At 37.0% G+C, this 22877-nt stretch overlaps 1 protein-coding gene across 2 annotated transcripts in view; it reads left to right on the top strand.

Annotated features, from left to right (window-relative positions):
* Positions 1-22877, top strand: part of EIF5B (eukaryotic translation initiation factor 5B) — a 63694-nt gene that overhangs the window by 32547 nt on the left and 8270 nt on the right. Inside the window, exons 8-17 of one of the 2 annotated variants that reach the window (XM_023211398.1) lie at positions 153-242; positions 2156-2230; positions 6835-7127; positions 9513-9620; positions 9817-9927; positions 12626-12693; positions 13219-13360; positions 20635-20766; positions 21131-21313; positions 21454-21615. In XM_023211398.1, the coding sequence (XP_023067166.1) occupies positions 153-242; positions 2156-2230; positions 6835-7127; positions 9513-9620; positions 9817-9927; positions 12626-12693; positions 13219-13360; positions 20635-20766; positions 21131-21313; positions 21454-21615 (1364 nt within the window). The remainder of the gene's footprint in view (positions 1-152; positions 243-2155; positions 2231-6834; positions 7128-9512; positions 9621-9816; positions 9928-12625; positions 12694-13218; positions 13361-20634; positions 20767-21130; positions 21314-21453; positions 21616-22877) is intronic. The other variant, XM_023211399.1, reaches the window with a different exon arrangement.

Here is a 22877-nt window from a genome sequence, read left to right as displayed (position 1 = left end):
AAATAAATAAATAAATAAATAAATAAATAAATAAATAAATAAATAAATAAATAGGTTTGCACTACTGTTTTTAATTCAGTACTTAATGGAGTATCTTAACAGAAATTATACATCAGAAAAAAACATTATCTTGGTTTCTGCCCTTTTTTCAGTGTCTGAATCAATGGAATTATGTGCTGCTGTAGAAGTTATGGAACAAGGAGTACCAGAAAAGGAAGAGACACCACCTCCTGTTGAACCAGGTGGGTAGCATTATCTGATTATTTAATTAGTGAATTCTTATTAAATAGTGTTGGTGTGTCATAAGTTGTCTTAGTTATTATAAATAGTTGGGGAGAACCAAATAAGTATCTGACTGGATGGCTCTCTTTCTTCATAGTTCTTTCTTTTCTGTTTCTTTTCATTTGTACTTTGAATAAGTATCCAAGTCAGACTTGCATCAGTTTTGTTCTTTCCAGCAGTGTTAATAAAATGTTTTGTAGAAAGGATACACTTTGGAGGGCGAGGCGGATAGATCACGAGGTCAGGAGATGAAGACCATCCTGGCTAACAGGGTGAAACCCTGTGTCTACTGAAAATACAAAAAATTAGCCAGGCGTGGTGGTGGGTGCCTGTAATCCCAGCTACTCGGGAGGCTGAGGCAGGAGAATTGCTTGAACCTGGGAGGCAGAGGTTACAGGGACGTTGCAGTGAGCTGAGATCATGCCATTGCACTCCAGCCTGGGTGACAGAGCAAAAAAAAAAAAAAAAAAAAAAGAAGAAAGAATAGTAGGTTTTGGATTTTTTCTGATGTTTTTATTTATGAGTTAGAAATCTCAAAAAAATACCTGAAGGTCTTCATTTAATACTTGAGAAGCAAATTCGAAGCATTTTTAACTAGAACTTTTTAAGAACCATAAAAATTGGCATTTTTAGACCTTCCTAAAGGTCAGCTTCTATTTACAATAATCAGAGAATTCAGCTTACTGATTGTAGGGTATCTGTGTATGTGTTGAGGAGTTGAGGAAAATCTCTGGCTTGAAAAAAAAAAAGAAAACATTGTTCTAATTCTTAAGACTAGATATTGATAGGAGAGCTGGGACTGCCTAAATGTATGTTTGGTGTTCCAGGGAATCCCCAGCGTGTAAAGATAGGATCAGGAATGGGAAAAGCCTTTAGAGAATACTAAGTCTGATTAACACTGGTGAATTATATTATTGATAGTTCCTTTCCTTTCTTTTTCTCTTTTCTCTTCTGAGCGAATAGAATCATTTCACCTGGGTAGACCTCAGCCTAGCATTGATATGACGAGATTAGAGAAATTCAGATTGATACGCTTAATAGCAGTCCATTATTTTAGGTCACATTTTTAACACCAGAAAGAATTGCTAATTTAGATGGATGTTTTGGGTACCTGTTTCTGAGTCTCATTTCCTCCTCAAGATAATTGACCCAGATTTGTTAGTAAATAATGATTATTTCAGGGAAGCAGGTACTGCATGTCCTGTCCTACCCCTCATCTTCCTTTCATTTAAGAATAGTTGTGCCTGGTTAGATTTCAGTAAAGAAAAGCATTCTTGTTAAAGAAGAGTATTAGGTCTTTAATATCTAAATAATATTCAGAATTTAGCTTTCTGGCTGTTTTGGGGTTATGAGCACAGCCTTCTATTCTTGCTTTGAACTGGAGTGATGGTGGTACTTTTGTACCTTCTACTTTGGAATTTATATTTAAATACCTGTAAAGGTTAAAAGCAAAATAATAAATTCCTTGCATAAAGTATGAGTCGGATGATCAAAAAGAAGACGTATGTGAAATTTCATTTGTTTTCAAGAACTGAGTATATTCATACAGCTTTTTCAAGATCTAAAGAAACATTTAAATTGATTAAATTAATGAAACAATTAGCTTGAATAGAAAATCGGTTATGTTTAATATGACAGTAGTAGGAAATGGAAGCATTTAGTAATAGTAAATTGTAACATGCTAGCTATATTAAAAAGAGTTCTAAAGATAATAGCTGCATACATATTTTTTACATAACTGAAACATTATTTTTATGTCAGTGTAATTTTATACTTTTTTCTAAATAATTTATTCAGAAATAAATAATTTTTTTCTAAATAATTCATATTTCTAAATAATTTTTGTGTCTTAAATGCAAATTTTTACTTACAGAAGAAGAAGAAGATACTGAGGATGCTGGATTGGATGATTGGGAAGCTATGGCCAGTGATGAGGAGACAGAAAAAGGTGAATACCACATAAGCACACACTGATAAATCCAGTGGCTATTAGAAATGAATGATATATATTTAAATGAATATTCTTTTGATTATGAAAGCCGTATGAACATTTCTGGGGATAGGGATCAGTCTCGTGTTCTCTCTTTTGCCGTGGTTTCTAAGTCCTCGTGTGGATCTTCGTTTTGTGAATGAGTGGTTCCTCGGAATGTTATTTGTAGGATAACTGCCTAAGGTTTAGAATGCATTTTTTCCGAATGATGATGTTACAAATAGGGTTGTTACTAAAACTGACTTACAAAAAGCACTGCTAAAAGGTAATGAAGAGATAAAGACTATAGTTCCTGGTACGTATGAATAGAAAGTAAGCGTTTTTGTCATTATTTCCCCTTTATTACTAAAATCTCTACTTTGAGATTTAATTTCCTGTTAATTTTACTAACTTACTGATAATGATATCTAGCCCTTTGATTTTTTTCAGACTCCCCCATCTTTGTTTTTAAAGGTATACATTTTTCTTTAAGCATGACTTTAGTCAAATTCTGTAAGTTCTGATATGTTGATATTTTCTCATTTTCATTTTGATGTATTTTACCTAAGATTTATTTAGTGTATTTCTTTTTTTTTTTTTTTGAGATGGAGTTTCACTCTTGTTGCCCAGGCTGGAGTGCAATGGCGCAATCTCAACTCACAGCAAACTGCCTCCTGGGTTCAAACCATTCTCTTGCCTCAGCCTCCGAAGTAGCTGAGATTACAGGCATGCACCACCACACCCGGCTAATTTTGTATTTTTAGTAGAGATGGGGTTTCTCCATGTTGGTCAGGCTGGTCTCCAACTCCCGACCTCAGGTGATCCGCCCACTTCGTCCTCCCAAAGTCCTGGGATTGCAGGTGTGAGCCACCACACCCAGCCTAGTATATTTCTTAATTTACAGAAATGGGCATTTTCTAATTGTCTTTTGTTACTTCATTGTGATCAGAGAACATACATGATTCTATCCTTTGAAGTATGTTGAGTATTGCTATACAACCTGGCATGGTCAGTTATTGGAAGTGTTTCATATTTGGAAAGAATTCATATTCTGCTGTAGTTGGATGCCTTGGTTTCTATATTTAGGTCAAATCTGCTAATCATTTTGTTCAAGTCTTTTATAGCGTTCTGAGGGTTTTTTTGTTTTTGCTTTCTTTTTTTCTGATCTGCTCTTTCTCTCTGTTACTGGGACCAGTGTCTTAAAATCTCCAATCATGATTGTAGATTTTCTGTTTCTCCTGAGTTCTGTTAATTTTTGCTTTATGTATTTTTATGCTGTGTCATTAGGTGAATACAATCTTGTATCTTTCTAATGAATTGACTCTTTTATCATTGATATATGTATATTTCTAACAATGCCTTTTGATATAAAAGTCTACCTAAAATTCATATAGGTACATGAGCTTTGATTTACATGAGCTTTTTTGTTCTTTATTACTCTTTCTGTATCCGTAAATAGCATCTTAGTCCATTTGTGCTACTATAACAAAATACCACAGACTTGGTAGTACTAAAGAACAGAAATGTATTTCTCACAGTTCTGGCGGCTGGGAAGTCCCAAGATCAAGGCCCATTGGTGTCTGGTAAAGGCTGCTCTCTGCTTCCAAGATGGCACCTTGGTGCTGCATCCTCCATAGGGAAGGATGGCTGTGTCTTCACATGGTGGAAGGGAGGGGAGGGCAAGAGGAGCAAACTCTCTTTGAAGGCACTTTTCTGTGGGCATGAATCCATTTATGAGAGTGGCTTAATCACTCCCCCAAACCTTCCCCACCACCCTGCTACCCCCTACCTGCAAAATGGGGATTAAGTTTTCAACATGAATTTTAGAGGGGACACCATTTACAAATCACAGCTAGGATCTAGTTGAGATTTTTTTAGTCCAGTTTGTCAATCTTTATATTTTACCTAGAGTACTTAGCCTGTTAAATGTAACAGTTGGTGTAATTAACATTTGGTGTAAGTATATTGATTTTAAACATTTCATCTTACCAAGTCCTTTTTTGTTCTGCGTGGTTCTTTTTCTCTCTAATCATCTTTTGGGTTACTAGGTTTTAAAAGTTTTGTTTTTTTCTCCTTCCATGAGCTTAGCAGTTGTGTACTTCTCTAAAAAACTTTTTAGTGATTAAGAACATTTTTAGCACGTACCTTTGAACTAACAATGTCTAATGTTATCCTCTAACAATGCAGGGGCTTTAGAGTACTTGAATGACATTTACCCAATACTCTGTTTAGATATCATTGCTCTCGGCCGGGCGTGACGGCTCACACCTGCAATCCCAGCACTTTGGGAGGCCAAGGTAGGCAGAGCACTTGAGATCAGGAGTTTGAGACCAGCCTGGCCAACGTGGTGAAACGCCACCTCTACTAAAAATACAAAATTTAGCTGGGCATGGTGGCGTGCGCCTGTAATCCTAGCTAGTCAGGTGACTGAGGCACGAGAATTGCTTGAACCCGGAAAGCGTAGGTTGCAGCCAGCTGAGATTGCGCCACTGCACTCCAGCCTGGGCGACAGAGTGAGACTGTATCTCAAAAAAAAAAAAAAAAACAAAACAAAAAAGATATAATTGTGCTCATTTCTTGTCATTATCTATTTAAAACCTCATCTTAGCTTATATTTTATGTAGTCAGTACTTACAAGTTTACCCACATTGTTAACATTTTGTTGTGCTTTATTTCCTGCATCTTTGACCTTCCGTTTGAGATCATTTCTTCCTATTTGAAGAACACTTTAGAGTTTTTTTTTTTTTTATGAATCAGTTAGACATTCTGTTTTGCTTTCTAAAAACATCTTTATTACATCTTCATTCTTTAGTTTTATGTATTTACTGAGTGAGGAATTATTGGTTGAAGTTTAGCACTTTTAAGTTATTATTCCCTTGCCCTGGCTTTCATTGTTCCTGTTGAGAAGTCAGGTATCAGCCTCAATTTTTCATGTGATTTTGGTTTTTAGCAGTTTTATCATGATGTAGCCAGAATAGGTTTTTAAAAAATACATTCTATTTGTAGAGCTTTATTAATATATGGTTTTATGTTTTTATCAGTTTTATGTTAGGAGACATTTTCTCCCCCAAAATCCCAATGATGTCTCTGATAGGCCCTCTAATTGTATCATTGTTTCCTATTTTCTTTTCTGTATTTTCCACCTAGTGAGTCTGTGGTTCATTCTGGATTGCTTCTCTTGACTGTCTTCTAGGTCACTAATTTTCTCCTTGGCTCTTTCTATTCTGAGGTTAGGCCCACCTTTTGAATTCTTAATTTCATTTGTTGTATTTTTCAGTTTTAGTATTTCCATTTGACTATTTTTTTATAGTTTTAATTTACCTTGTAAAATTTTAACTTTGTCTTTTGCTTCTGACTGAATGTTAGAAGCACAGTCGTTTTAAAATTTTGATTTTATAACTTTATGAAAGTCCTTTTGGTGTTTATATGTTGGTTCTTCTCATGTAAATTGTTTTCTCATGTGCCTTGTTCTTTTTATGTATGTGCTGGATATTTTGCTTGGAGAAGTAATTTGAGGTCAAGAATGATGTTTTCTTTTCTCCAGAGCTACTTTATATGTTACTTCCACAAGGTACCTGAGTGAACTAGCAATATGGAATCATCTTATTCTAGACTTAGAATCCAGAGGATCTGAAGGTGATCTGCCAGTAATGGGGAGATCCTGTTTATTTCTTATTCATCCTTATTCCTAGGGTACAGCTCTTCATGATTTTACCCCACAGTAAGATGTAACCCAATGTCTACTCACTGCACCCTCTTGAATTCTTACTATTCTGGTAGGTCTGGACTCCCAGTGCAGCTTAGCCTTTCATCTGCCTCCTCCCGAATCAACAAATGACCATAAGGGGAAAGTGGTACTAAAGACCGTTCTCACCTCCTTGGGTTTCTGTTCTCCCGTGGATTCTGGCTTACTACTGCCGACTTCAGTATGGATTACTGTCTTAAGGTTTTACTGTTAAGTGACAGACTTCGTTTTAGCATGTAGACAAACATCTTGCATTTATGATGTATGAAAATACCGTGTTACTTCCTTAAATACAAGTTGAGCCTCTGAAATTCAAAAATCTGAAATGTGAAATGCTCCAAAATCAAGTTTGAGCACCACGACGTGACGCTCAAAGGATATACTCGTTGGAGCATTTCATATTTCAGGTTTTTCCGATTTTGGATACAAATACTCCAAATTTAAAAAAATACGAAGTACGTATAGAATGCAAATATTCCAAATTTTAAAAAAATCTGAAACAGTTCTGGTCCAGGCATTATTTCTTTCCCTTACTTTAAAGCAGGCTTGTCCAATCTGCAGCCTGTGGGCCACATGCAGCCCAGGATGGCTTTCAGTGTGGCCCAGCACTAATTCGTAAACTTTCTTAAAATATCAGACTTTTTTGTGTGATTATTTTTTTTAAGCTCATCAGCTATTATTAGTGTTAGTGTATTTTATGTGTGGCCCAAGACAGTTCTTCTTCTAATGTGGCTCAGGGAAGCCAAAAGATTGGACACCCCTGCTTTAAAGTCTCTTATCTTGGTATAAATCTATCATATTAATGCTTATTTATTTAAAAATATATTTGCTTTCCTAGTAGAAGGAAACACAGTTCATATAGAAGTAAAAGAAAACCCTGAAGAGGAGGAAGAGGAGGAAGAAGAAGAGGAAGAGGAAGATGAAGAAAGTGAAGAAGAGGAGGAAGAGGAGGGAGAAAGTGAAGGCAGTGAAGGTGATGAGGAAGATGAAAAGGTGTCCGATGAGAAGGATTCAGGGAAGACATTAGATAAAAAACCGAGTAAAGAAATGAGCTCAGATTCTGAATATGACTCTGATGATGATCGGACTAAAGAGGAAAGGGCTTATGACAAAGCAAAACGGAGGATTGAGGTATTTATTTTACCCTTTCTCTTTACTTTCTTCCCACTTCTCTGATTATTAAAACTGTACAGCTAAAGGCTTTGAACAGCACTTTATATATCCTCAAGAATAGAATACTTTTCAGTTTTTGTAATGTTGAAATATTACTGGCCTTCAATACTGGTCTTACCCAAGGACGCCCCTCTCTTACCTGAGATAGAATGGTGTGACTACTTCATTTTCTTCTTGTTTTCTCCAAATTTTAATGTGTGTTCTTGGAGTGATAGTTTAAAAGTATGCAGAGGTATTCTGAGCATATGCCCTCTGCTTATAAACATCAGTTATAAGCAGTTACCAGCATCAGTTATAAGCATCAGTTTGCCTCACATATTTAGGTTAGTCACCATGAGGCATCCGATCACTTCAGTTGTTTAAATCTGGTGGGTTGATGAGGCTTCTGTTTAGTAAAGTCCAATACCTGATAGGCTTTCTGTATTTTTCCTGCTTAATGCAGTAGATTTCAGTGGGCTTCAAGAGAAAGTTTTCTTTAGTTCTGTCAGCTTAATGTAAATAATACATTAAAAACTAGTTTGTTTGAGGATATTATACCATTTTAAAGCTAAAAACTATTTTAGCTTTCCTTTTTGTGTATTACTAATTTTTCAATTTTTTGTTTTAATACCTGTATATCGACATTTGCCTTTTCTCCTGTAAAGTCTAAGTGTGGATAAATTGTCTAAATTTTTAAAGGACTAAGAGGGTTTGTTATTCTAAATTAGGGTTTCTCAGCCCTGGCACTATTAAAATTTGGGGGCCAGATAATTCTTTGTTGTTGGGGATAGGGACTGTTCTCTTCCTTGTATGATACCGAACAACATCTTGGCCTTTACCTGCTAGATGCCTATAGCATTCTTCCCCAACTGGCACCTCAGTTATGACTGTCTTTTCCCGTAGCACCTGCTCCCACCAGCTCCCTTGCCATATACTCATGTTCGAGAGAGTGATGGAATATCTGTACTGTGCTTGCTGATTTACAAACAAAATAAGTATAAAGCAGAAGAGCTTCTCAATTATCCTGCTCCCTAGATTAGTTAATGGTAGTGTGTATGAGCTTCATGTTTTTAAAAATAAAGGCCCTAGCCCCCAGTATAGTCATATGGAGGGTTGGGGCTTCAAGGTAGGAATTTTGGGGAAATGTTCAGTCCATAACAAACTTCATGGATCCATAAACCTTGCTATGTATTATGGTTTTCTGAAATTCACTCCATTCCTGGGTCAGAATCTCCATTGTGGAATGGGATTTGTATTCTTATGCTGTCATTCCTTCAGTATACTTAGAATTTCTGAGTCAGTTTGTAACTCATTGCCCTCCAGAAATTTTAATACTTCACAAAGTGTGGGAGAGAGAGGCAGTTGTCCGCCATGTCAAATAAAGTCATGATGTTTGAATTTGAGTTGTATGTCCTGTGAGGTTGTTGGGTACTACTCTTTGCTAGTGAATAAGTCCTACTTTGTGCTCATCCCTGGCACCTCACTTTTGGTATTTTAAAGAGTTTTTCAGTTTCAGTTTCTACCAAAAAGTCTAATGTCTAGTACTAGAAATGCAAGTAAGGAGTTCTTACAGAAATGTTTTTTAGATGAAAAATAGTTTTGTAAATGACATTACTTCATAGTTTTTGCTTCAAGTGTTTATCTAATTTGAATGCCAACTTTATTTGAAAGGTGTTTTCAAAGAAAAACTATTGCTGGCATGTGTTTTTGGTCCTCAGAAAGCTGAAGCATTTGGGTCAATGCGACAAGAAGCACACTGTCGTTCGAGGAAAAGCTTTCTCGCCCTTGCTGGTGTTCATGGGAGTGGTAGAACCTCGGAAAGTCAGGACATGTTATACTTATTTAAGCTGAAGCTTAAATAAACAGTCTCCTCCTTGAGAGGTTTTATAGGGTTCGTATATTGGATAAAAGTGTGTAATACATTGCCTTTAAAAATCTTTAAAATTCTTAGGTTGCAGTGAAATTTTAAAAATGTGCACGCTCGCCCGTTTTTATGTAAATCCTCACACAAATTCAGGGTTGCTCTGTATAGTCAGTATTATGGGAAGATTGATTCCTTTCGTAGTCATTATATTCCATTAAAGTAACTATGTACTAAAGTATTCAAAAATTTTGAAATGACACTTTACAGTATTCCTATTCATATTGAACAGTGCTACTGTGAAATCTAAACAGGTTTTTCCTTGTCCAAAGGTGCTGTGGTGGGAATTAGATTGTAACGTTCACATTTTAAATTGCAATTATGTGTAGTCAAATCAACCGAGAACTTGGATCCAGGCTGTGGCATTCTTTTGCCAAGGCAAAATGGACAATAAGGATAGTGAGGATTTGATATATTTAATTTTTGATTTTTTTTTCTCCTAGAAACGGCGACTTGAACATAGTAAAAATGTAAATACCGAAAAGCTAAGAGCCCCTATTATCTGCGTACTTGGGCATGTGGACACAGGGAAGACAAAAATTCTAGATAAAGTAAGAAACTATTATATGTATTGATAGGACTTTGAAAAGAAGTGAATGGTACCTTATTAAAAAAAAAAAAACTTTTGAGACCAATAGGATATATAGGCAGTTCTGCTTACAATAAATAAGTTGCTGATCTCTTACTATTTTTACTGCTATCTTTTCCATGTTGAAATACCAATCTGAACTTGCTGTCTTCTCATAGCTCCGTCATACACATGTACAAGACGGTGAAGCAGGTGGTATCACACAACAAATTGGGGCCACCAATGTTCCTCTTGAAGCTATAAATGAACAGACTAAGATGATTAAAAATGTAAGTATATTGTATTTCATATATTTTAATCTCTTACAAAAATTAAGATATGAACTATTTCAAACATAGAAAAAGGACGGAGACTAGTATAACAGCTCCATATAGTCACCATTCAGAATTAATATGTATTATTTTGCCTATTTTGCTTTAGATCATTCTTTTTAAAGAATGAAACACTACATATTACAGGACCTCTCACATTCCATTTCCTTCCCTCCCTTTCCCAGAGGCAGCCACTATTCCACAGTTAGTCATTCGCCTCCATGCTTTAACACTGATACCATTTATCCCCATAATTTAAAATTTTGTTTCGTTCTCTACTCTTTTTCCCTTCTAATCTAATCCATTTCTTTTCTTTTTGTCCCATATTTTTCTACTTGTTTGGAGGTATTCAGTTTATGTATGTTAGATGTAACACAGTAAGATAAATGTAAAACTTAAAGAATCAGTATAATGCACACCACCCTTTAAGTGTCACCTTTGTTGGGCAATAGAACCTTGCAAGCTACTTCAGAAGCCCTCCAGGTGTAGCTTTCCAATCAAAGATCTCTAGCCACAACTTTTAAAGATAATCTCTACCTTTTAATGTGTTAGGAGTTGCAAAATGTACTCGAACTCCATCAGCCATTATTGGATTACTTCTATAGAGAAATGTTACCTAATCTACTATTTGATTATTCAGTGATGGGTTATTTAGGAAAGGTAAAATTAATGCCTGATCTTTTACCTTCTTTTAACCAGCTTTTAAAATAAAAAGTGACCAATATGATTTTTCTTTTTTTTTCTTTTTTTTGCCCCTCATAGAGACAGGATCTCCCTATGTTGCCCAGGCTGGTTTTGAACTCCTGTGCTCAAGCGATCCTCCCACCTCAGCCTCCCAAAGTGCTGGGATTACAGATGTGAGCCACTGTGCCCAGCCTGATTCTGTTTTGTATTGTTATGAACTAATGGATTTAAACATATTTACTCTGCATTAGTCCATTTCAGTTATTATTGTGCTGAGATAGTCCCATCTTTGCCCAGTGGTTGGCTCCTGAATCTTTCGCATACAATTCTGATTGTCCTAGTTTTGGTTGCATTCGTGCTGTCTGGTATAGCAGGATGTTCCAGGCTCATGTAATACAGAAACTACCCAGACTGAGAACTGGGCCTTGTAAACAATTCCTCAGTTTCATTATCACAGAGCAGGTGAAAGTGGTAGCTTTGGAACTGAGAAGCAATAAGTTGAAAAACAGAGCATATGTTATTACATGCTAATGTCTCCTTTTATTCCTTATTTAGTCTTGGTTCTGCATGTAAAAAGAGTCTATGAGTTTTGTCTCTCCAGTTTTTGTTTTGTTTCTTTGCGATTGGGTTTTATGAAGCTTGTCTTCTAGTCAATTCCTAAGGAAGGGATTAAAAGAATTAACATTCCTTGAATTTTTGAATATTGAAGAGTTATTTTGTGGCCTTTATACTGGAAAGTCAGTTGGCCATATATAAAATCCTTGGTTGACATTTTCATTCTTTAAGTATCCTGTGTCCAGTTTCTTCTCGCATAAAGTATTGCTGTTAAGTTTGATCATAAGCTGATTTTCATCTTTTTACAAGGCACGTGGTCATTTTACATCTTGGTGTTGGTTCTGAGTTTTCCAGTTTTGTGGTGTTCTATTATAATATGTAGTATTAAATTTTTATTTTAGAACAGTTTTTTTGAATTATAACTTTTCAAATTTATAATTTATTTTCTTCCTATTTTAAATAATATTTCTATGTTTTAGTCACTAGAGAAGAGGGTTCATAACACCTTATTCCATCAGTTGCCAGAACTTGAACTCTCATTGTTATTTTAGAACATAAGGAACAAGATTATTATTAGGCCCGTATTAAAGTTCTTGGGATAACCTTTATATGACAATTGTAATTACTTATTGTTAGTATATAAGACACTGAAGTGGAAATAATTGTGGTGCTCAGTGAACATTGTTTTACGACCACCAGAATGCAGACCTGAAATGTTTTACATTGCATTATTTTGATGTAGATCAGGATACCAAATTTTGAAAGATCATTTGGAGATTAGCAAAAAGAAAATGTAGATAAGCATAATACAAAAAAGGGGTGTGTGTGTGTGAAATTAGTTGGTCAGTGTTACTTTTTAGACTAAAAGGGCATGTCCAAATGAGATCAGTTGTTATTTCCATTCATTTATGTGCTGTTGTCCGGAAAGTCAAGCATTTATGACATTATTTGAATACAGTAGGGTATGCATTTACTCTTTAACATTTTTGATCAGTGTGGTAAATTTGCTTTAAAACATACTTTTGGGATATATTTGGAGTCAGAATTGCTTTAAAATTGGACCAGATAACTTTTCCCAGTGCTGAGAACCACCTTTTGCATGTCAGATTTCTATGGATTATTTCAGATGACTGCCCTGTGATTTGTATCACCACTTACTTAATAATCTGCTCAAACTTGGACTACAGTCATAGTTTTAAGACCTTAAGAAAGGAGATATTTTCTCATTTAATTATTTTTTTGGTTAAAATTTCTTTGGATTTTAGTGAAAATACTGACAATTGTACTTTGCTGGTTAACTCACTGTTTTTAAAGTCATTCATATGGAAAAGGGAGTAGTGATACTTCCAGAGTTTTAGGGCAAAAGGATTGTTTTGTAAAGAAGCTTTCATGTCTGACTTCCTCCCACTGTTTCTAGTTTGATAGAGAGAATGTACGGATTCCAGGAATGCTAATTATTGATACTCCTGGGCATGAATCTTTCAGGTAAGACCAATTTGAGTCTGTTCTCATCAAGCAAACTACTTGAAACCATTAAGTCTAAAAGTTCAGTGGAGTCATTAACCTTTGAGTAGTAATTTGATCTCTATAACTACCAATCCTCCTTTGTACTTCATTGATTTAGTAGTGTTTTCTTTGAATACTTGTTTTTTATAGAGGGAAGTCTTTACTGCTTTAAAGGGCAGAAAACATGCTAATACATGTCAGGCTTGTCTCCTGTAAAACCCATTACAGGTGTAATATTGTGCTGTTGTCTCTTGCCCATATTCTTTAACACAGAAAACTTGGTCAGTAAAATTATCAGAAATATTAGTTGGTTTTAAAACTAGCTCATTCCACTTGAGGTCGATTCAAGTGACTGTTATATGAGCATTTGGCAATTAAAGGGCTACTGGTACTTGAACAATTTAATACATATACTCTTGTTTGGGTTTTACAAAGAAGTTTAGAAGTTTTAAGAAAAGTATTTCAAGATTTTCTACTTATAGATCTTTTCCTTCTTTTCAACAGTAATCTGAGAAATAGAGGAAGCTCTCTTTGTGACATTGCCATTTTAGTTGTTGATATTATGCATGGTTTGGAGCCCCAAACAATTGAGTCTATCAACCTTCTCAAATCTAAGAAATGTCCCTTCATTGTTGCACTCAATAAGGTACGTGCGCCTTCTGAAAAATTAACCTAGGAAAACACGTTTCTTAATTTTTTTTGATTAAAAAAAGTGGTATAATTAACATACAAGCATAGCTCATTTCATTGTGCTTCACTATATTGTGTTTCACAGATATTTGTGTGTGTGTGTGTGTATAGTTTTTTTTTTTTTGAGACATAGTCTTGCTCTGTCACCCAGGCTGGAGTGCAGTGGCACGATCTTGGCTCACTGCAGCCTCTGCCTGCTGGGTTCAGGCAATTCTGCCGCAGCCTCCCAAGTAGCTGGGACTACAGGTGCCCACCACCATGCCTGGCTAATTTTTGTATTTTTAGTAGAGACGGGGTTTCACCATATTGGCCAGGCTGGTCTTGAACTCCTGACCTTCTGATCCGCCTGCCTCGGCCTCCCAAAGTGCCGGGATTACAGGCGTGAGCCAACACGCCCAGCCTTTTAAATAAAAATTGTAAGTTTATAGCAGCCTTGCATCAAGCAAGTGTATTAAGTCTATTGGTGCCATTTTTCCAACAGCTTGTGTTCACTTCTTGTCACATTTGTTAATTTGCAATATTTCAAACTTTTTCATTATTACATCTGTTACGGTTATCTGGGATAAATGATCTTTGTTATTATAATTGATTTGGGGTGCCACAAACCACACCCCTATAAGATGGCACACTTAATACATGTTGTGTGTGTTCTGACTGTGCCAGCAACCAGCTGTTCCCTTGTCTCTCTCCTTGGGCCTGTTTCCTGAGACAGTATTGAAATTAGGCCAATTAATAACATTACAATGACCTGTAAGTGTTCAAGTGAAAGGAGGAGTCGCATGTAGAATTATCAGTCCAGCCACAACACTCCCTTAAGCCAAAGCCTAATCTAAAGCAAGGCCCTCTCTTCAATTCTAAAGCTGAGGAAGGTGAGGAAGCTGTGGAAGAAAAGTCTGAAACTAGTAGAGGCTAGTTCATGACGTTTAAGGAAAGCTGTTTCTGTAACCTAAAAGTACAAGGTGAAGCAGCAAGTACTGATACAGAAGCTGCAGCAAGTTATCCAGAAGCTCTAGCTGAGATGATTGATGAAGGTGGCTACACTAAACAACAGATTTTCAATGTAGGCAAAGAAGCCTTCGATTGGCAAAACATTCCATCTTGGACTTTCATAGCTAGAGAGGAGAAGTCACTGCCTGGCTTCAAAGCTTTGAAGGGCAGGCTGACTCTCTAGTTAGGGTCTAATGTGGTTGGTGACTTTAAGTTGAAGCCAATGCTCATTGACCATTCTGAAAATCCTAGGGCCCTTAAGAATTATGCCAAATCCATTCTACTGTGCTTTATAAATGGAAATATAAAACCTGGATGATAGCACGTCTGTTTATAGCATGGTTTACTGAATATTTTAAGCCCATTGTTGAGACCAACTCCTCAGAGAAGAAGATTGCTTTCAATGTATTACTGCTTGTTAACAGTGCACCTGATTACCCAAGCTCTGATGGAGACACACAAGGAGATTAATGTTTTCATGCCTGCTAATGTAGCATTAATTCTGCAGCCCATGGATCAAGGAGTGTCTTCAACTTTCAAGTATTGTTACTTAAGAAATACATTTTGTATGGCTATAGCTGCCATAGATTGAGATTCCTCTGATGGATTTGGGCAAAAGTTGAAAACCTTTTGGAAAGGATTCATCCTTCTAGATATTATGAAGAGTTCTGTTCATGATCCATAAAAGTACAAAATATAAACATTGATAGGAGTTTGGAAGAAATTGATTTCAACTCTCATGTATGACTTTGAGGAGTTCAAGATTTCAGTAGAGGAAGTCACTGTGGATGTGTGGTAGAAATGTAGCAAGAGAACTGGAATTAGAAGTGGAACCAGAAGATGTAACTGAGTTGCTGCAATCTTAAGATAAAACTTGAACAGATGAGAAGCTGCTTCTTACGGGTGGGCAAAGAAAGTGGTTTCTTGAGGTGGAAGTCTACTTCTGGTCAGGATATTGTGAACATTGTTGAAATGACAAAAAAGGATTTAGTATAGCAGTCAACCTAATTGATAAAGCAGTATCTGGGTTTGAGAGGATTGACTACAGTTTTGAAGAAAGCTCTATTATGGGTAAAATGCTGTAAGCAGCATTGCATGCTACAGATAGATTTTTTTTTTTTTTTTGAGACAGAGTTTTACTCTTGTTGCCCAGGCTGGAGTGCAGTGGTGCAATCTCAGCTCACCGCAACCTCTGCCTCTGGGTTCAAGCGATTCTCCTGCCTCAGCCTCCCGAGTAACTGGGATTACAGGTGTCCGCCACCACGCCCGGCTAATTTTTTATTTTTAGTAGAGATGAGATTTCTCCATGTTGGTCAGGCTGTTCTTGAACTCCTGACTTCAGGTGATCTGCCTGCCTCGGCCTGCCAAAGTGCTGGGATTACAGGCGTGAGCTGCTGCGCCCAGCCAATAAGTCTTTCATGAAAGGGAGAATCAGTTAATTGATGGGACAGATTTCTTTGCTGTCTCTTTTAAGAAATCGCTACAGCCACCCCAGCCTTTATCAGCCACCATCCTGATCAGTCAGTAGCTGTCAACATTGAGCCAAGACCCTCTACCAGCAAAAAGATTATGACTTGTTGAAGAATCAGGAGTTTGTTAGCATTTTTAGCAGTATTTTAAATTAAGGTGTATACATTGCCTTTTTAAAAAAGATATAATGCTATCACACACTTAATAGACTACAATATAAGCATATGTATAAGAAAATGCACCCCATGCTAAGTGTTTATTTTAATTTGACAAATTTACAACCACTGTCATTCCAAAAAAGTTCTCTCATGTTACTTTGCAGTCATTCTTCTGCCCTCCCTAAACCCAGGCTGGTATTGATCTTTCTGTGTCATACGGACTAGTTTTGCCTGTTTTCTGATTTCATATAAATGAAATCATATAGTATGTAATTTTTTAAGTTTGGCATTTTTTGTTAGTCATGATACTACGCTTTATTCATGTTGTCATTACATGTATAAAAGGTTTTCCTTTTTATTGCTGAATACTAGTCCACTCTCCGAATAATACTGCACTTCATCCATTTATCTGTTGAGAATTTCCGTTTCTGCATATCTTTGTGAATACTCGCCCTACCTTTAGCATTCTAGTAGGTGTGTAGTTGAGTGCTAAATTATTGTGGTCTAGTTTGTTTCCACAGTGACTAATGGCTTTATGCAGCTTTTCACGTACTTATGCTTAGAGAGAGATGACAATATCTGCTTCTTTGAAAAGTATGTTCACAATCCTCTGTTCTTTATTAGATTGTTGTTTTACTGTTGAGTTTTAAGAGTTCTTTATACTTCTGGTTCTATGTATATAACTCCTTTTTTGAGCCGGGCACGGGGGCTTATGTTTGTAATCCCAGCATTTTGGGAGGCTGAGGTGGGTGGATCATGAGGTCAGGAGAGCGAGATCATCCTGGCCAGCACGGTGAAACCCCATCTCTACTAAAAATACAATAAATTAGCCGGGTGTGGTGGCAGGCGCCTGTAGTCCCAGCTACTCGGGAAGCTGAGGCAGGAGAATGGCGTGAACCCAGGAGGCAGAGCTTGCAGTGAGCCGAGATTGCACCACTGCACTCCAGCCTGGACAACAGAGCAAGACTCTGTCTCAAAAAACATAAAAATAAAAAAATAACTCCTGGCCGGACGAGGTGGCTCACGCCTGTAATCTCAGCACTTTGGGAGGCTGAGGCAGGCGGATCACGAGGTCAGGAGATCGAGACCATCCTGGCGAACATGGTGAAACCCCGTCTCTACTGAAAATACAAAAAAATTAGCCCGGTGTGGTGGTGGACGCCTGTAGTCCCAGCTTCTAGGGAGGCTGAGGCAGGAGAATGGCGTGAACCTGGGAGGCGGAGCTTGCAGTGAGCGGAGATCGCACCACTGCACTCCAGCCTGGGTGACAGAGCGAGACTCCGTCTCAAAAAAAAAAAAAAGCTCCTTTTTCGCTTGTATGTACTGCTGATATATTCTTATGGTCTGAGACTTGGGTTTTCATTTTCTTTGTTTTGTTTTTGTGTGTGTATGTGTGTGTGTGTTTGTTTTTTCTTTTGGAGACTGTATCTTGCTGTAGCCCAGGCTGGAGTGCAGTGTGGCACACTCTTGGTTCACTATAATGTCCGCCCCCCAGGCTCAAGCAATTCTTGTGCCTAAACCACGAGTAGCTGGGATTACAGACGTGCACCACCGCACTCAGTTAGGGCTTCTTTTCTTTTCTTTTTTCTTTGTGTGTGTGTGTGTGTGTGTGTGTATGTGTATGTATGTGTGTTTTAGTAAAGACGGGGTTTTGCCATGTTGGCCAGGCTGATCTCAAACTCTTGGCCTCAAGTGATCCACCACTTTGGCCAATCAAAGTGCTGGGATTACAGGCATGAGACACTGCGCCCAGCCTCCTTTTCTAAATAGTGTGTTTTGAAGAGAAGAAATTTCTGATTTTGGTGAAATGCAATTAATTTTTATATTTTATTTATTTTGGGGACAGGGCCTTGCTCTGTCTCCCAGGCTGGAGTACAGTGGCATTATGTCAGCTCACTGCACCTGTGCCTCCTGGGTTTAAGTGATTCTTGTTCCTCAGCCTCCCAAGTAGCTAGAATTACAGGTGCATGCCACCACACCCAGCCAATTTGTATTTTTAGTAGAGACGGGGTTTCACCATGTTGGCCAGGCTGGTCTTGAGCTCCTGACATCAAGTGATCCACCCACCTTGGCCTCCCAAAGTCCTGGGATTTCAGGCATGAGCCATCATGCCTGGCCCCAATTAATTTTTTTGTGATTTGTGTTTTATGTAAGTAATCTTTTCCTATCCCAAGTTGATTAAATTTTTCTCGGGTGTTTCCAAATGTTTAATAGTTTAAGCTTTTACATTAAGATTGATGATCTTTTTTTATATAGTGTGAGGTCAGGGTTTACTTTTTTTCCATAGAAATATTTTGTTATTTAAAGACTCTTTGCTAAAAAGATTATTTTTTCCCCCATGGAATTAGTTTGGAATCTTTGTCAATAATTAGTTGACCATATATATCTGTTCCTAGAATTTATCTTTTTTCCATTGTTCTGTATACATTCTTATGCCAATACTACCCTGTCTCATTATAGCTTCATAGTAAAGTTTTGAAAACTGGTAGTGGTAAATCCTTCAACTTAGTTTTTCTTTATATTGTTTTGGCTATTTTAGGTCCTTGGATTTCAATATAAAGTTTTCAATCAGCTTGTTAGTTTCCACAGAAAGCCTTTTAGGATTTTGATTGGGATTGCGTTTCAATCTGTAGATAAATTTTGAGAGAGTTGGCTCTTTTAGCAATATTGCATCTTCTGATCAGTGAACTTGGTATCTCTGTACATTTACTTAGTCCTTCTTTACCATTTTTTAAAATTATTTTTTATTTTATTTATTTTTTTAAATAGAGACAAGATCTCACTGGTCTTGAACTCCTGGGCTCAAGCAATCTGCCTGCGTCAGCCTCCCAAAGTGCTGAGATTTAAGACAGCCACCATGCCTGGCCAGGCCTTCTTTACTTTCTCTTGGCAGTATTTTGTAGTTTTATTGTTCACACGTTGGACATATTTTTCTGAATTTATCCCTAAGTATTTCATGGTTTAATGCTATTGTAAATAGCATGAAAATTTTTTTGATTTCCAGCTGTTTATCACGTTTACATTCAGTTTGTATCTTGTGACCTTGTTAAATTCACTGATTAGGCCCAGTATCTTCTTTTGTAAATAATGTGGGTTTTTCTGTGTATGTGATTATGTTATCTGCTTATGAATGCAGTTTTTCCCCCTTATCTACATGCTTTCTACTTCTTTTTCTTCTTTATTGTACTAACTAGACCTTCTAAATAATATTGAATAGAAGAAATGACAGTAGATGTCATCCTTTCCTTATTCCTGATATTAGGGGAAAGTGCTCAGTCTTTCACCCTTACGTATGATGTCAGCTGTAGGTTTTTTTTTTTTTTTTTTTTTGTCAATGCCCTTTATTAAGTTTGAGGAAGTTTCCTTCTATTCTAGGTTGTTTAGAGTGCTTTATGTTTTTATTTCTTTAATCATGAATGGTTGTTGATATTGTCAAATTCTTTTCCTGCATATTTAGAGATGTTCATGTGGATTTTCTCCTTCGTTCTGTTAGCAACATAATTACTGTTGAATTTTTAAAATGTTAAACCAACTTTACATTATTAAAATAAACCCTAGTTGGTTGTCATTTGTTATCCTTTTGATATATTGCTAGATTTGATTTGTAATGTTTCATTGTTGTTTTTGTGTCTGTGTTCATGAGTGATATGTATATGTAGTTTTCTTGTAATGCTTTTTATCTGATTTTCATATCAGAGTAATGTTGGCCTCATAAGATAAGTTGAGAAGTGTTTCCTCCTCTGTTTTCTGAAAGAATGTGCAGGAGTTGAATTATCTCAAAGAATTAGCTTTTGGTTTTATTGATACTCTTTTCTGATATAAGCATTTAAAGGTATTAATTTCTAAGTACTAGTTAGACATGTTTTTATTATTTAGCTTTACAGGCTTCAGGCTTTTCCTTTAAAGGTGTTGAACATGTTTATAAATATCCTAAGGACCTCCTATTCTAATTTTAACATCTGTCATTTCCCACTGATTTGTCTCCTTAGTAGCATTCAGATTCGTCTGCTTCTTTATTTGATCACCCTAAACTCAGTCCCCAGATTATGCTTTTGGTTGGTTGGTTGTTTGGCTAGTAAGTATTTTTCATTTCTTCTATGCTCATTTATCTCTCTTGTTGAAAAGTGAGGGAAAATAGATACTGTCATTAACAAAACAGATTTAATCCTAATTTGAGCAATAAAACAATTAAAATAGGCTCTTCCCTAAGACAGAAAATACATATACATTTTAAAAGTTTTTGCTGTATAATTTTACAGTGATGGTACTTGCTGGGATTGATTGTTCCTGTTACAAAAACTGTTTTGGGATTTCAACAATATACCTTAATAGTCTTAGGATAATTCTAGGATATTATCTTTTGCAAACAAATGGCAGCCACTTAGGAACTCATGGAGGTTAACAGGGCAGCATGGTACTGCAGCAGTTTCTAATTTAAGAGCAGGTGCCGATAAGCAGTCTGAAAGGAGCTTTTGGTACAATCAAGTGTATGAGTAAGTAAGTCACACTGTTCTGTATATATGAGACATACATGAGGAATTTTCTGGAGCTATTAATACAATTCTTGAATGTTCTGAATTTTTTAGAGATCTTTCTCATGAAAAAACTTTTTCAGATTGATAGGTTATATGATTGGAAAAAGAGTCCCGACTCTGATGTGGCTGCTACTTTAAAGAAGCAGAAAAAGAATACAAAAGATGAATTTGAGGAGCGAGCAAAGGCTATTATTGTAGAATTTGCACAGCAGGTAAGAAGGCCTTCCTTCCTTCTGAAGAGCCTACCTCAGAATATTTATTATATTATCTTTATAATGAAGTCAGTGTTTTCATTAATGTTCTTTTCCTCTGTTGACAGCGATTACTTTTTAAAAATTCTTCTTCCTTTTTCCCCTTTTTGTTTGCAGTCTGAATACTTTAATTTAGAAAACTGAGTTGACTTAAACGACTTTGCTGTAATACAGTTAGTGCTTATAGAATATACATGATCATTTTTAGTTTTTATGAGGAGTTTCAAAATGACGAGCCATTTGCTCATTCGCCTCCTAGTTAGTCACACCTATTCCAGATACGTTTTCTTTACAGCCTGGCGTTTTGGATGATTTTTGCTCCTAGGGTTTGAATGCTGCTTTGTTTTATGAGAATAAAGATCCCCGCACTTTTGTGTCTTTGGTACCTACCTCTGCACATACTGGTGATGGCATGGGAAGTCTGATCTACCTTCTTGTTGAGTTAACTCAGACCATGTTGAGCAAGAGACTTGCACACTGTGAAGAGCTGAGGGCACAGGTGATGGAGGTAATGATCAATTTTTCAGTTTATTGTTTGTTTTTTTTTAAAATGGCAAGTTCCTTGAGTGGAGGATATTGACTACTTTTAGATTTAATGAACATGGTGCATTGTATATATGTCTTTCTCTTTGTAATAATGTCTTTTAGGTTAAAGCTCTCCCAGGGATGGGCACCACGATAGATGTCATCTTGATCAATGGGCGTTTGAAGGAAGGAGATACAATCATTGTTCCTGGAGTGGAAGGGCCCATTGTGACTCAGATTCGAGGCCTCCTGTTACCTCCTCCTATGAAGGAATTACGAGTGAAGGTACGCTGAGGTGGTAAGCATTGACACGTGGGGACTTGTAAAGTTCTGCTGAGATTGTTTCCTCACCTTTAAAGCTGTTTGACTTAATACAGAACACATAACATCCCTTGCTCTCCCTTTTATTTTAGATGTCATCGTACTGGAAGGCCTGTCTGTCAAGAGTAGAGATGCGTGAAAGTACCTGCTTACCAGACTAGGCCTTTCCCAGATACTAAACTACATTGTTTTGGTTCTACACGGCTAACTACAAGTTGACTCTTGAACAACATGAGGGCTAGGGGCACTGACTCCCTGGCCAGTTGAAAATCCATATATATTTTTTGACTGCCCAAAAACTTGACTCCTAATAGCCTACCATTGACTAGAAGACTCACCGATCACATAAACAGTTGGTTAACACGTTTTGTATGTTTTAAATATTACATACTGCATTCTTACAATAAAACAAGCTAGAGAAAACGTGATTAAGCAAATCATAAGGAAGAGAAAATAGATTTACTATTTGTTAAGTGGAAGTGGATCATCATAATGGTCCTCATTCTCATCCTCATGTTGAGTAAGCTCAGAGGGAGGAAAGAGAGGGGTTGGTCTTGTCTTTGGTGGCCGAGGTGGAAGAAAATTTGAGTATAAGTGGACATATGCAGTTGTTCAAGGGTCAACTGTAGTTTTTTATTGACATTTTTAATTGTGAAATAAAATAATTGCTCCTGAAAAGTACACAAAACATAGCAGAAAAGTTTAACACATTTGTGGGAAGCAACCAGATGGAGAGTCAGAACGCTGCTGGCACCCAGAGGCTTCCTGTGTGCTTCTTCCTGATCACCCTCCCCACCTTCCCCTCCTACCCCCAGACCTTTCATAGAGTTAACCATGCTTGCATTTTATGATAGTAACAGATATCCTTGCTTTGCTTTGTTTTTGTGTCTTAGACGTGTCTGTAGACTTTGTGTAGAAATGGAGTTATTCTAAGTGTGTACTTTTATAGCTGGCTTTTTTTGTTTTTGGGGAGATGGGCTCTCACTCTGTCACTCAGGCTGGAGTGCAGTGGTGCAGTCACAGCTCACTGCAGCCTCAACCTCCCCAGGGTTCAGGTGATCCTCCCACCTCAGCCTCCTGAATAGCTGGGACTACGGGTGCGCACCACCACACCTGGCTAATTTGTTTACAGATAGGACTTTGCCATGTCGCCCGAGCTGGTCTTGAACTCCTGGGTTCAAGCAATCCACCCACTTTCATCTCCCCAAAGTGCTGGGATTATAGGC

The sequence above is a fragment of the Piliocolobus tephrosceles genome, chromosome 15 (assembly GCF_002776525.5).
Source record: "Piliocolobus tephrosceles isolate RC106 chromosome 15, ASM277652v3, whole genome shotgun sequence".
Taxonomy (NCBI): domain Eukaryota; kingdom Metazoa; phylum Chordata; class Mammalia; order Primates; family Cercopithecidae; genus Piliocolobus; species Piliocolobus tephrosceles.
The sequence above is the reverse complement of the archived record's forward strand: the minus strand, read 5'-3'. Positions and strand labels throughout refer to the sequence as shown.